General features: G+C 46.7%; 2 protein-coding genes across 2 annotated transcripts; both read left to right on the forward strand.

The window, feature by feature from the left end:
* The first annotated feature begins 472 nt into the window (after positions 1–472).
* On the forward strand, positions 473–8,046 carry LOC136108104 (protein FAM83D-like). Its single transcript, XM_065849623.2, has 4 exons — positions 473–948; positions 3,431–3,598; positions 4,498–4,622; positions 4,988–8,046. Exons 1-4 carry the CDS (start codon positions 496–498, stop codon positions 5,940–5,942), a joined length of 1,701 nt encoding a protein of 566 aa, XP_065705695.2. The 5' UTR covers positions 473–495; the 3' UTR covers positions 5,943–8,046.
* Positions 8,047–8,397: 351 nt separating this feature from the next.
* On the forward strand, positions 8,398–13,284 carry LOC136108305 (protein FAM83D-B-like). Its single transcript, XM_065849980.2, has 4 exons — positions 8,398–8,958; positions 10,066–10,233; positions 10,839–10,963; positions 11,213–13,284. The coding sequence occupies exons 1-4, from the start codon at positions 8,506–8,508 to the stop codon at positions 11,601–11,603; spliced, it is 1,137 nt and encodes a 378-aa protein (XP_065706052.1). The 5' UTR covers positions 8,398–8,505; the 3' UTR covers positions 11,604–13,284.
* The last annotated feature ends 1,010 nt before the right edge of the window (positions 13,285–14,294 follow it).

Genomic DNA, 14,294 nt, shown 5'->3' on the forward strand with positions numbered 1-14,294 from the left:
TTTTGTCATGTCTGAGGAGTTAGGCCCAGCCTTTGTGAATGTATTTTGCTGAGAGGGTCCTTCTCAGAGGGGGCTGATTTGGGTGAAGCCAACAGCCCCCTCACCCTCCCAGCTCTGCCGGGACAGGGTCGGTGACAGAAACGTGAGGGCGGAAGCCTCGGGCAGGGTTGGCCATGGGGCAGGTGTGTCAGGCCTTGAAGCCCCATGGTTCAACGCAGGTGCCACGCAGAGGAACCTCCCAGGGCCGAGCACTGATGGACCTGCCCGGCCTCCCGGCCCCAAGCAAGGCCGAGCCCCGCCTGTGCCCCTGCTCCCGCCCCGGCTGCCGCGGGCACGGCCTGAGGCACCTGTGGGCGGCGGGGCCTCCTCGGCCGCAGCCAATCGCGGGGAGGGGCGGGGCGCGGCTCCTCCAGTGGCGGCGGCGGCGCGGGGCTGTTTGGATTCAAAGCGGCTATAAAGGCGCTGCCGAGCGCGGTCGCCCCGCTCCGCTGTGCCATGGCCAACCCCTCGCAGTGCCTGGAGGAGGGCGCCGGGCGCTGGCCGCCGCGCCCGCCCGGGCCCTACAGCGAGGCGCAGCGGCTGGCGCTGGAGGAGCTGGTGGCGGGCGGCCCCGAGGCGCTGCGGGCCTTCCTGCGGCGGGAGCAGCTGCCGCCGTTCCTCTCGGAGCCCGAGGTGCAGGCCATCGCGCGGGGCGCCCTGCCGCCCGCCGCGGGCCCGGAGCCGGCGGGCGAGCCCTCGCTCGGCGCCTCCCTGGACGCCTCGTCGCTCACCTATTTCCCCGAGCGCTCGGACCTGGAGCCGCCGGCGCTGGAGTTGGGCTGGCCGGGCTTCGCCAGCGGCGCGTTCCGCGGGCTGACGCGGGTGGAGGCGCATTTCCAGCCGGGCTGCGGGGACAGCCCGTACGGCTGCAAGGAGGCGGTGCGGCGGCAGATTCGCTCCGCTCGGCAGGTGAGTGCGGCGGCGGAGGACGGGGGCGCGGGAGTGCGGGCTTTGCCCGTAGCGCCGCCCGAAAGCGCCCGGCCCGGGGCCCTTCCGCAGCGGGTCAGCGAACCGGAGCAAAAATCAGCGGAGCAATCAATGAGCATCTCCTTCAAGTGACTCTAAGCGGGGCCAAGTGGCTGTAAAACCCCTGTCGAGCAAAGAAAGCCAGGGTAGGAGGACAAGCGCGTAAATGCATAGCGGCTGGTGCTCATGGAACAGTGTCTGTCTGTGCTGCAGCCAGGAGATCTCACCCTCCCGATAACATTGCTCCAGGGGTCAATAGCTCCCTGTCCCCAGAGCCACACGCAGAGCCCCTGCTGCTGTTTGTGGCCAAAGCACCCGCTGGTTTCGAGCTGCTCTTGCTTTATTCAAAGGAAGTTTCCTACTCCAGATTTCTTTGCTCTGCAAGCCAGATTCGATTGCAGAAAACTCCTGCTGGACTTCAGAGGACTTTCTTTGTGTCATATCCTTTCTTATAAAAGAATGATATCTCTCTGTGATTATGTCTCTCTCTTTCACCTCTTTCTCCTTATTAATCACCCCTAGATAATGTACAGATCTGCTCTCAGCAGGACTTCCCTCCTACAATAGTGGATGCTTTTGATGCGCTGTAGAATATGGTTTAAAAATCACACGGAGTAGTAACTTCTAACTGTTCTCTGTAACTCCTTATGTTATCTGAGTTTATAGCCTCCAACTGTAATCCCCATGTGGGAACCACCCTTCTCGTTAGCAGCCACTCAATTGGCTTAGCTAAAATTTAAATGTATAGCTTCCTCTTGGGATGGCCAGATGAAGCAACCCCTTGCTCTCTGCCTAACATGTTCACACATGGCACACTCTGGATCAGCAGCTTTGTCCTTGCTCTATTCTGAACATAGAAGCTTGGGGATGTGTGTGGATGACATGAACGATGGGCTTCTTGCCAGAACCTGTCACAGAGGAAGCTCTGTTCTCAAAGGATCCTTATCAGGTAGATGAGATCAGTCTGGTGACTCAAGTAAACTCATGAGAACATCTGTTTCTCCAAAAAGCTGTACTTGTGCGTGATGTTCTTGCTTGTAGCATCCTGCCAAATGCCATCCCTTGTACAGAGCCAACAGCCTGGCAAACTGTTCCTGCCACCGCCCGTGTATGTGCCTGATCTGGGATGTATTTTTGTGGACATGCAGTGGAGAGAAATTTTGACCTCCCCATAATTTACTGAGTATCAGATGCTGTGCGATGCTGCTCAGCCATGTCTGAGTTCTTTGGGTTAATGTGAGGAACAAGGAAAAAGTCAGATGCTGTAGAGCTGTTTCTCAGCTTGTTCAAATGGTGTTAGCTTAAGTGACTAAAGGGGACAATTGCTATCTTGACTTCACCATCCTGAATAGGTGAGGGTAGAGAAAAGGATTTTCTGTCTCTCCTCCGAACGTTACTCAAAATGAACAGAAGTACGGTTAAAAATTATTTCTTTTTCAGATGCGAATTCTGGGACTAGAACTCGAATGTGCTGCTAATTGAGTAGTCATTTGAAGGCACCAGTATTTCCAAGGGGCTTAGAGTAAATTGTTCTGTTTTCAGGGTAATTTCCTTACTCATCAGGTCTTGTCAAAAGCATCTGCTTTTTCTTTATCTCCCTTTGACACTTAGGGAAGTGATAGGGTGTGGAAAAGCACAGGAGATACACAAGAAGCACAAGCATAAACCAATTTTATCTAGAAATACCCAAAAGCCTGTGTGTGTTATACCTGAGAACTCATCCCTACGGAACCAGTCCCTTAAGGAGCGGAGCACAGGTGGGAATGCAGAACTCAGCCTGTTCTTGTGGGAAATGTTTACTCCCAGCACAGGTGATGCCACACACACAGCAGCTGTGTTGCATGCACGTACATCTTGAGCATGCTGCAGCAACATATGGATGCCTTATGTTTCTGGTCAAGATACCTGCAGCAGTTGTGTAATCTAATTTTGGTCTAAAAGAGAAGTCATGAAGCCAAATCCTTATGTGCCTTTGTGTCCCACGTGAATGTGTGGTCCTGGTTTTGAAGGGAGAGAGTTCTAGCATTTCAGTGGGATGTGATGTGGCCCGGAATTAGCTGGAGGGATCATTCATAAATGTAAGGCTGTTGTGCCTATTCAGAGAAAATCTTCCTATTTTAGGATTTGCCTTCTGTAAAGAACTGTTGAGCTGGGTGAGTGGAAGGATTTCTTGTGAGGGTATGAGCTGGAAAGTCAGAACACAGCTAGTAAGAGTATGGAAATAGTGAAAAACATTGTCACAGAACTAATGTATCTCTTAGTAACTCACATAGGGACAGCATTGCCTTCCGATCACACAAGCCAGGATTTGTGAGACATTAAGCTGTGAGGGGAAAACAAACCTCTTCAGGCTCACACTTTGCACTCCAGGGCCTTGTGTCAAACAAGCCTCTTGAACAAGTGTTGTCGCATTATTTTTTCGCAGGTGATTGCCCTTGTGATGGATTCCTTCACAGATATTGATATCTTTGGTGACCTTCAGGAAGCCTATACCACCCGCAAAGTCCCAGTCTATATCCTTCTTGACCAGGACTTTGTACCCGATTTCTTGGAAATGTGTAAGAATTTGGGAGTTTGCCCCGAGCAGGAAAGTGTGAGTACTAACCATTGGCTTGGTGTGGGCTTTGTTTCTATTTTGGTGGCATAGTCTATGGTTATGGATGTCAAATACATCCTTCTATAAAACTTCAAGCTCTCAAAAGTCTAAAGCATTCTGTCTGTTAAATAACTGATAGAAAAGGATATTTTCCGAAGTATTTCACAGCTCATGAAGCTCAAGGCTTGATATCATGTGGCTTCAGTACAGCCTCTAATCCAGTATGTGAAACTGCCCACAAATTCGGCTGAAAACATGTAGAAAAGGCACATCTACTCCTGCTCTACGCTACCCACACATAGGAGCTACAGTCATGCCGTGCACCTCCCAGGTGTGCAGGGAGGAGTGCGCACTGTGATCCCTGTCCTGAAGCAGCAATTTTCAAGCATTAAATTTTGCAAGATCTAAGTAGCTTTATTCTTTGGCTCAAGGAACTGCTTGCTAAGCAAAATAGAATCATGGGAAGCTTGAGGGTGATATAGCTTTAGTAACAGCTCTCTTCACTAAGGTGTAGTTGCTTTCTTTTAAAAGGGTTTGGATAATGAGACCCAGGTGGTTTGCTCAGTTCCTCTGAATGTAAGTTGATATGACTATGTTATGCTGTGGCTTGGACAGGCTTATGTTCACCACAGAGTTTCTCTGGATGGGGAAACACACCTAGCTTTGTGGGCAGTAATTAATAAGAACTGGCTGTTCTCTGCAGAGATTCCTCCTAATCTAACAGAATTTTAGCACTGTGTAACTAATAACACTCACAGGCTGACAAGGTGGGGAAGTTCATTTCATTTCTGTCTTCCATAGTGTGCGTAGCAGCTTTTAGGTAGAATGGCTAATCAAAACTTATTGGAAGTGAACTTAAATCTGATGGTATTTTTTTCTCCTCTTTTCTGAAACAGCTGATGAGAGTTCGAACCCTCACAGGGAACACATACTACCTGAGGTCGGGTGCCAAAATTGTTGGGAAGGTCCATGAGAAGTTCATGTTAATCGATGGCATTAGAGTGACAACAGGCTCCTACAGGCAAGTATTGGGGTCTGCTTGTGCCTGATGACACTATAGAAAGGGCGAGTTTCTGCAAGAAGGATGTAATAACTTTGCTGTTTGTCTGGTATTAATTAATTGCCAATGAAAGTGAACTAGCTGAGTCTAAGTGGGACTAACACAAAACTGAAAAGAGCTTGGGAGAACTGGTTTACACAGCTTGGTGGTACCAAAGCACTTGGCCATGGCTAAATAGAGTTCTTCCTGAAGAAGTGAGGATGAATAGTCTATCAACTTTGTACCTTCCTTCTGCGCAGCACTTCTAAGCTGAGTCTTGTTGTCTGTAACTGTATGTGTTGAAATGCACTGGAGATTAATTGTGGGTCTTGGTTTGTTTTCAATAGTTTCACGTGGTCTGATGGGAAGCTGAACAGCAGTAACTTGCTGCTACTCTCAGGTCAAGTGGTTGAACACTTCGACCTCCAGTTCAGGATTCTTTACGCTCAGTCAATGCCCATCAGCCAGAAGTGTCTGTCCAGCTGCAGAAACAACGGGATATTTGATCACCTGGCCAACAGAACGGAGTCCCCTGAAGAATATTCTGTGGAAGGCAACTTGAGAGCAGAATTTGCCGGATTGTCTAGTACTCCAAAGAAACTCTTGAAAGAACGAGATCAGGCTGAAGATACTCCTGGAAACAAACCTTGTAACCCGTGGCATTCTGACCTCTGGGAAGAGCAGTGGTTCAGTGATCCAGTGGCCATCGTGGAACGGAAAAGCGCATCGACTCAAACTGGCCCATGGGAAGAGAAGCCTGTAGTGACCGCGTGCAACGCTGCCACGCAGACCAGTGCTGCGACAGTAGAAACTGGCACACAGGCCTCTGTCGCTGCTAGAGTAACAGGCACTCAGACTTCAGTTCTGCTGAAGACTGCAGTGACGCAGACAAAGGAAGGTGAGTATGCAGCAACACCCCTGCTTCCCAGAAAGTTGTCAAAAGAAGGCTCTTACAGCCTTACCAGACAGATATCAAGTTCCAGTCTGCGATCGCTGTCTTCGTCATCCTCCCAGTGCTCTCTTGCAAGCTCTACCAGCTCGCTATCTTCTCTCCGGTCCTTTGAATATTCTGGCAGTCACAGGGCAGAATATTTCCAAAAACTGCATAAAGAGAGGCAGTTCCACTACTCCACTATCCGGTCAAAGCTCAGCCACATGGTGGGTATCCTGTCCCGGAGGGGACGTGCCCCTGAGAACTACATGACCCAGTACACTGGAAGATGTGACCTAAAACAGAGAAGGGACATCAGTGCCAGCCTGCGCAGCCTCCGGGACGTTTCACTCTTTTCTCTGAATAAATGATCACTGCACTGAGCACAGCACACAGAAGCTCCGGTATTGAATTGTGGTCACTTTATGCCTGCTGATTCTTCTACTTCCTTCCAGCACTTTTTTAGTACATGTCAATGTCACTCTCCAGCACTTTCTTTTATAATATGCAAAGAGGGGTTTATTTATACTGTAGCTACTTGCATGTTCCTCTTACACATATCAATGGTGAGGGTTCATTTTGATTATGGATGTTTAACCTGAAAAGTAAACTTATTACTGCTTTCTAGGATTGCTAATGCTTTGGCTTTAATTTATATAAACTTGGAAAAACCTCAGTCAGACCTATCAAACCATCAAGAGTGGCTTTGGAGATTTAGCTTAGAACAAGGCACACTTTTTTTCTTTTTAATATTGGTTTTATTTCTACTTTATCTTTGGCATTAGGGGAAACAACTTTCATAAAGAGCTGTAATGCTAAGTTTATTCTTACTTCAGTGATGTGTATATTCCTCTTCCACTCAAGCTGTGAAGGGTCTGTTGGAGCAGTTGCATGTTCTTATCCTCAACTGTTCCTGTTGTTTAATCCTTCTGAAATGGACTGAGCTAACTAGCTCTTCAGTTTGATCATCTTCTCATACACAGATACATAAAAAAAGTGCATGTATATATGCACTTCCTTAGAAGAGCATCTTTTCAAAACCCAGACCAAGAAGGAGCAACTTGACGCTCTAAGATATCAGTACCCATGCTGGGTACAGTCCTAATGTAAATGTTTCTAGTATTTGGAACTAAAACCTAGATATATTGGACCTGTGACAATATCAATGGGAATGTATTGGCGAGGTGGTCTTTTGCTCTTGTGAGCAGGAGATGAGGTGATATCTGGGGCTCACTCTCTTGCCACAGCACACCTGTTGTACTTCTCTTTTGGGATGACTCCCAAGAACTTTGCCTCTTGCGCAATTTGTTACGCAGAATGAATACGTTTCGTCTTAGCACTGTAAGATAAGCTTCCAGTTCTGGCTTGGTCTAGGAATGTCTGTCCTCTGTTAAGAGACTTGTGAACAGTTTCCTTCTTTGGAAAGAACTTAGAGGCGAGACAGTCACTGAGGGCACATGACAAAGCCCCTGCTCAAAAGTAAACTGAGAAATGCACTACAAAATATTAAGGGTTCTGTTTGCTAATGCTATTGTACAAATGTAAGAGTAAAAAACAAACACACGTTTTTCTCTTTAAACTGTCCTCCGAAATGTTCTGTTTCCTGCTCTGTTCTTTATCCACTATTAACTTGGTTTGAGGAGCTGAAGTGCCACTCTAGTTTTTGAAAATAGTCTTGCAATATTAAATGGATCTTGGGTTAATTTGCGTTGCAGAGACAATATCTGAATATTTGCTAGCAGTATTCTGTGTGTGCTTGTATGTGCTTGTTGAATCACTTATTGGAGGGGTGTGTGGATTTCTTCTCTGAGCTCTGACCTGCACTGTTACTCTTTAGACCTGTATTCCAGTATTTTTGTGACCAACCAGACTCTAAATTCTGCCAAGTCAAATCAGTCAGGGTAATGTATTTTCTTCTTATTTATGGGTGTGTCCAGCAGATGGCACATTTTGGCTGTTGTCTTGGATATTCCCGTAAACAGCAATGAATGGTAGAGTGAACAGAAAAAAATCAAACTCAACAAGGCTGCAACTGAAGTGTAGAAAGCAACATTTTGTTCTACTAACTTGAGCATTTCTGTCTCTGAAATCTATATGGACAAAGAGGCTTAAACTACTTTTATTACTTGGATTTCAAAGCAGCCACTCCCTCCCTGAAGCTGCAAGGCAGATGTACAAAGAGATGCAGGTGAGGAAAAGCTCTGTCTGCACTTGTTTGAACAGGTAAGATACTTTGTGTGGTCCCTGGAGCTGGAACACTGGGAGCAAAGGAGCCAAGATAAACCTTCAAAGCTAATCCTGAGTTATATTTTTAAGAGCTCATGTTCAGCAGTGCTTGAATGTATGTAAAAATCAACTTGTTTGTCCTATGTGCTTTATAAACTTTATTACACGGTGCAGCTGTTTCGGTACTCTCACAGGAACAAGAAAGTTTACAAATAAACTCTTTTTGCCGTGGGGCTTTTCACCTCAAAATTGAGTTTTGTTTTCTATTTATTTGACATTTTGAATCCCCGTGACTAAGTCAGTCGGTCCTTTCCTGGTACTCTGCGTAGGCAGAGCACCCTGGAATGAAGCCAATGTCCGCGGGGACCGCTTGTCCTCTCTAACCTTAGGAGCAGCCTCTCGCTCAGCAGAGCAGGGCAGAGGGGTACTTACCTCTCCCTGCTTAATTCAAGGATTGCTTTCCCGAGCATTGTTTTTCCTCGCCTCCCTGGGCGACGGGAGCCCGGCCGGCTCTGCCACCAGCGACTTTCCCATGGGCGCCGCCGCTCCAGCGCCCCGTCCCTCCCGGCTGCGACGGGACGGGTGGAGCGGACGCTCCTCTCCCGCGGCACCCCCGGCTTCTTCCCGCTCCCCGCGGGGGTGTGGCGGGGCCTCCGCGGAGCGGCTATAAAGGCGCTGCCGGGCGCGGCCGCCCCGCTCCGCTGTGCCATGGCCAACCCCTCGCAGTGCCTGGAGGAGGGCGCCGGGCGCTGGCCGCCGCGCCCGCCCGGGCCCTACAGCGAGGCGCAGCGGCTGGCGCTGGAGGAGCTGGTGGCGGGCGGCCCCGAGGCGCTGCGGGCCTTCCTGCGGCGGGAGCAGCTGCCGCCGTTCCTCTCGGAGCCCGAGGTGCAGGCCATCGCACGGGGCGCCCTGCCGCCCGCCGCGGGCCCGGAGCCGGCGGGCGAGCCCTCGCTCGGCGCCTCCCTGGACGCCTCGTCGCTCACCTATTTCCCCGAGCGCTCGGACCTGGAGCCGCCGGCGCTGGAGCTGGGCTGGCCGGGCTTCGCCAGCGGCGCGTTCCGCGGGCTGACGCGGGTGGAGGCGCATTTCCAGCCGGGCTGCGGGGACAGCCCGTACGGCTGCAAGGAGGCGGTGCGGCGGCAGATCCGCTCCGCTCGGCAGGTGAGTGCGGGCTCTGCCGTCCCGTCCCGTCCCGTCCCGCTCCGCCCGCAGCGCCGGGACAGATTTCTGTAGTTTTCTCTTGAGAGTGAAGTTCTGTCATAAAAAAGGGAAGCCTTTAGTACTACCTCAATTAAAAACCGTGAGCAACATGCTACTGAACAGATGCAGGAGACACCATTGCTGCTGATTAGTGTCGAACTCTGATTTTTAAATACAGAGAAGTTGTCTTTCCACAATAAGCTTTCACGCTAAATTGCTATTGCCTAACAAACCAAAAAAAGATACAAATCCCAGCAAAAGAAGCTTCAATGTCTGCTGCTGAAATTACAGTAGAAAATGAAATTCTACAGTGTGATAATAAATATCTTTAATGATATTATCTTCTATAAATCAGACAAGTGGTGACAAAATTGGGGAAAATAATCTTTAACAGTTTCCATAAATTCATTATTTTTTTTCTATTTAACTATACAGGTACATGAATAAGTGATCATAGTAAAGGGGTGATATATATTGGGTCTCCTGTATCTCAGAGTAGTGTACTCAGTAATCAGTTTTACCCAAATACCATTCTCATTACAGAACTTCATTCTAATCAGTTATTTTTTCTTCCTCTCCTCTCCTCTCCTCTCCTCTCCTCTCCTCTCCTCTCCTCTCCTCTCCTCTCCTCTCCTCTCCTCTCCTCTCCTCTCCTCTCCTCTCCTCTCCTCTCCTCTCCTCTCCTCTCCTCTCCTCTCCCCTCCCCTCTCCCCTCTCCCCTCTCCCCTCTCCCCTCTCCCCTCTCCCCTCTCCCCTCTCCCCTCTCCCCTCTCCCCTCTCCCCTCTCCCCTCTCCCCTCTCCCCTCTCCCCTCTCCCCTCTCCCCTCTCCCCTCCTCTTCTCTTCTCCTCCTCTCCTCTCTTCTTTCTCTATTTGTCTGTTGAATGTTTCAGCAGTCCTGTGAAGAGCAGAAGAATATATGGATCACAGAAGACTGTACCATATTCTATAGCCACCTGGGGAAAAAAAATAAATGTGTGGGGGGGAATAAATTTGAAAGTCAAATTCTTCATTCTCCCCTGGGATGCTGTGGGAACAATCTGATGATTTCTTCTGAACCTCGTTGCAGATGATTGCCCTGGTTATGGATTCCTTCACAGATACCGATATCTTCAGAGACCTCCTGGAAGCTTGTAGCCAGCGGCAAGTTAAAGTATATATCCTTCTGGATCAGGCTTCATTTTCCCACTTTCTGAAAATGTGCAAGGATCTGGGAGTTGACCTGGAACAGGAAAAGGTGAGCCTTGGCATTTTCATAAGGATAGAGAGTCAATCCTTTATGACTGTAAACTTTGAGCTATCAAAAGAAGAAACTATTAATGCCTGCTGCCACAATTAAAAATGGGGTTTATGTGGCGTTAGTTCTTTCTTGGAAGATTTAACTGTTCTGGCAGAAGAAGGCAATTAATAGAAAACCTGAAATCTTAATAAGTGGATGTTATAGTTGCTTTCTGAGCACAAATACTAATTAAATATTCAAGGAATGCAGGAGAAATGTCCAGTTCCTACAGCATGACTGGAGATGCTCAGGCTCGCCGAGACTTTGAAGGCTGATGGAGAAACAAGTTCTCAGGACTCAGTGAAGTTCATGTCCCTCCAAGTTTAGGCAACAGCAGTTTGTACAATCACATTGTGCTCAATCAGTTCATGGGTCTGCCCCTTAATGCCACCTCTTTGCCTACCAAAACAAGGCAAAATTATCATTTGTTACCTATAGGGTGAATCTTGTGCTACTGCACAGCAACCTTTGCTAGTTCGTCAGTGGCCGTTACTGTGTGTTACTACTTTAAATGCAATTGTTTAACTTTGAAATCCACATAATGCTTGTGATATCTTTAACAGCTGATGAGAATTCGAAATATCACTGGGAACACATACTACACAAGGTCAGGTGCCAAAATTGTTGGAAAAGTCCGTGAAAAGTTCATGTTAATTGATGGCATTAGAGTGATAACAGGCTCCTACAGGCAAGTGCCACTTTCTTTCTGTTTCTTTATGTGATTTCTTTACATGGAAAGGAAAAGCGTAGCCACACTGCAAAACTGCTTTCCCTACCACAGTTTACTTGTAACCTTTATCCTACAAATAGCACACTGCTCATCATTTGGATTATAAGCATGATTTAACTAAGTGTGATAGAAGAGAATGTTCAGTTAATGCTTTGTTTACTATTTATCTTGAATTAACTCGGAGTTTTCTCATTATTCCTTTGCTAGTTTTACGTGGACAGATGGGAAGCTGAACAGCAGCAACATTTTGATCCTGTCAGGCCCCGCAGTTGCACACTTTGACCAGGAGTTTCGGACTCTTTATGCACGGTCAAAGCCGATCAACCTCAAAGAGTCGTCCAGCTGCAAGGAGAGGAAGATGTTGGACCAGGTGGTCAGGATAACAGTGGCTTCCAGAGACTTGACCAGGGAAAACTTCCTGCGAATGGAGTTTTTGTATCTTAGAGCATTTGTAGGAAATCTGAAAAGGAAGCGGAGCTGGCTGCACGCCTCGCGGGAGGCAGTCTACGTGCCAAATACCGCGCTGCACATCTCTCCTCCGCTGACTAAGAGGAATGGCTCTCTCATTATGAGGCCGCACTGGATCGTAGAGAGATGAATCTCATGTTCACTCAGAGCGAGAAGCAGAACCTCAGGAACCTCCAGTGATCCGTGTCCAGAAGTGTCTCACAGTATGTTTGGGAGAGCAGCTGGGAAACAAACCTTGAACTGGGAGAAAGTGATACTGGGATTGTGGTTTCATTTGAAGACCACTGTAATGCAGATCAACAGATACAATTATGGTATTGATTTAGGTGCAGATGTGTTTCTAAAAAAAAAACCAAAACACCTGGAAAGCCATTATTGACTTCTAGTATTCTGCCTGATTTTCATTTTTCAACCTATTCTTCCATGGTTTAGGCTGATGGGTTAGCAGTGTCCTTGCTCAGTAGCTCAAACCTTTTGTTTTTTAAGGAATCTGGGTATAGAAAATTATGTTGCTTGAAGGTCTTCCAAAAATGAATAGCAGGACTGTTGTACGGCTCTGAAATCAAAGCTTAGTCATGTGTTGCATAAACTCTCCACAGACTCTTTCATGACACAGAACTGAAGCAGAGAAACCATAATCTAGAAACTAGTAGATCGGTACCATGCTACTAGTCCTCAAATGTTGAATTTTCTTTACACGAAGCTGTGCTGCTTGGTAGAATGAACTAACATGTCAGGCAAGCAAAGCTTTTTCAATGATTCCATTTTAAATGAGCATTTCTTTGTAATTATAAGAATACTTGCATTGTCAGACATGCAATAAATGCATGCAAAGGATAGTATCCCTAAGAACCTGCTATGTTTGTAGTAGAGCCAAATGAGACCATTTTCTTGGCATTACTGTATTTAGTGTTTGGTTTCTTTATGGTTGCTACTGCTGTCTGATCCTGTGGAAAAAGCTGAGCAGATCTGAAATCTGTGAAGCTGCTGCTACTTCTCAAAAGCATTGTTTCCACCAGACGTGATAACATGAAAGTCTGAAATACAACCATTTATTCTTAAAGTTCTATGCAAGCTCATTATTTTAAAAAATCCATCAGTTTCTGGAGAAAAACAAAAAAAAGGCAAATGAATAAACTATCCTCCCAAAAGATTGTACATTGGGGCACTGATTTCCCAGCAGCCAGCCAGTGCAGCCGCTCTGCAGCTGTGGCAAAAGCAAAGCTGAACCAATTCTCAAGTTGGTCTTGAGGCTGTTGCACTGCAAAAAACTCGAGGAGATGTTTGTGTAAGGGTCTCGTGGGTTCTGAGCTTCAAATGGGAAGGTTAAAACTCAGCTTGGGAATTTCATTTGGGTCTGTGCTAAACATCAGCAGGACAACATTAAACTGGACATGTGGAACTTGCAAAAGTGGTCTTTACTGACAGTGCAATAATGTGCTGATAGGCTACAACTAATCTGCGCCGTTTTTCTTCTGCATTTACAATCATCGCCTTGTAAAAGTTCTGGCTCTTCTAATCTGTAAATGTTCAATAGTTTAATAGTCTTATCCAGATGTAAATAAGTTTGAAACATGAATTTTTATTCTTAACGATATTTCCCATAAACATGCAAAAAATAGAGCGTTGTACTCTGTGCAAAGTGTTGTTCGTGCAATTTTATTTTCTCAATTCTTATCTGTATATATTTTCTCAAATACAACTTTTAAACTTCTTTGTTCATCTCATTACTTTAATAGGCAACTCTTTCCATGTGCCATTAGTTGGAGTTTTTCTCAACAGTTGCTAATATATTGACGATACAAAATACTTCGATACTTATGTTTATTTTTGATAGAGTGGACATAGTCTGAAAAGCACATTGAAATAAATAGCTAGAATTTTAAGAATGTCTTTAATCATAACTGAATAACCTTTTTTTGAAGTGGTTACATAGACACTTAGCACAAGAAGTGACCGTGGAGGTGCAGTGTATGATGTGCAGGCCGGCTGAATCACTGCACTGCCCGTGTGTCAAGTTGTCAATGAAGAGTGAGAATGATTAAGAAGAACTAAAAATGGGATTAGATTATATTTTTTTCATTAAGCACGGATCACTGACAGCATTGCTAAACTTATTAGAAGCTGGTGGGTTGGTTTTGGTTTGATTTTTTAACTCCAGCCTTCGTTAACTCAAAGTCTCTATTACATTTGATTCAATAAGAACTGTAACACTTGTGCACCGCTGGATCTATTAACTGTTACTGTAACTTTTCTTTTTAGTCCTTCAGCTTTCTGGTGTGAAGCCCAATAGCTGTGGTGCACACAGCGTGGAGGCATCCTTCATCCTCAGGAGGGAAGCGATTAGCTTAATTAATGAAACAAGTAATTTTTGGAGATGATCTTTCAATCTTGTTAAATCCTGGGTTCTCCCCCAGGTTCTGTGCTGCTGCTTTTCTGCTGAGTAGCAAGTGACGGGACCAGAGGAAATGGCCTCAAGTTGTGCCAGGGGAGGTTTAGGTTGGATACTGGGAAAATATCTTCACGGAAAGGTTGTGGGGCACTGGAACAGGCTGCCCAGGGACGTGGTGGAGTCACCATCCCTGGAGGGGTTTAAAAGGTGTTTAGATGAGGTTCTGAGGGACATGGTTTAGTTCCAGGGTTGGGTTATGGTTGGACTCAATGATCTTAAGGGTCTCTTCCAGCCAAAATGAATTAATGATTCATTTTAGTCACAGGAGTTGTATCTGGCTTGGCTCGGGTTTATTGCGTGTCAGTGTTTTATGTATTTCACTCTTTTGCCCCAGAGGGAAAGGGTGGGTTTCAGTCACAGCTGAGGCCG

Source organism: Patagioenas fasciata, chromosome 16 (assembly GCF_037038585.1).
Source record: "Patagioenas fasciata isolate bPatFas1 chromosome 16, bPatFas1.hap1, whole genome shotgun sequence".
In the NCBI taxonomy this organism is placed as follows: Eukaryota; Metazoa; Chordata; class Aves; order Columbiformes; family Columbidae; genus Patagioenas; species Patagioenas fasciata.

Bases quoted from the DNA above. Each gene is read 5' to 3' on its own strand.
- LOC136108305 (XM_065849980.2), top strand. From the start codon at position 8,506: ATGGCCAACCCCTCGCAGTGCCTGGAGGAGGGCGCCGGGCGCTGGCCG. The intron at 8,959-10,065 runs GTGAGTGCGGGC...ACCTCGTTGCAG, and splicing joins AGATCCGCTCCGCTCGGCAG to ATGATTGCCCTGGTTATGGA. The intron at 10,964-11,212 runs GCAAGTGCCACT...TTCCTTTGCTAG, and splicing joins GTGATAACAGGCTCCTACAG to TTTTACGTGGACAGATGGGA.
- LOC136108104 (XM_065849623.2), top strand. From the start codon at position 496: ATGGCCAACCCCTCGCAGTGCCTGGAGGAGGGCGCCGGGCGCTGGCCG. The intron at 949-3,430 runs GTGAGTGCGGCG...ATTTTTTCGCAG, and splicing joins AGATTCGCTCCGCTCGGCAG to GTGATTGCCCTTGTGATGGA. The intron at 4,623-4,987 runs GCAAGTATTGGG...TGTTTTCAATAG, and splicing joins GTGACAACAGGCTCCTACAG to TTTCACGTGGTCTGATGGGA.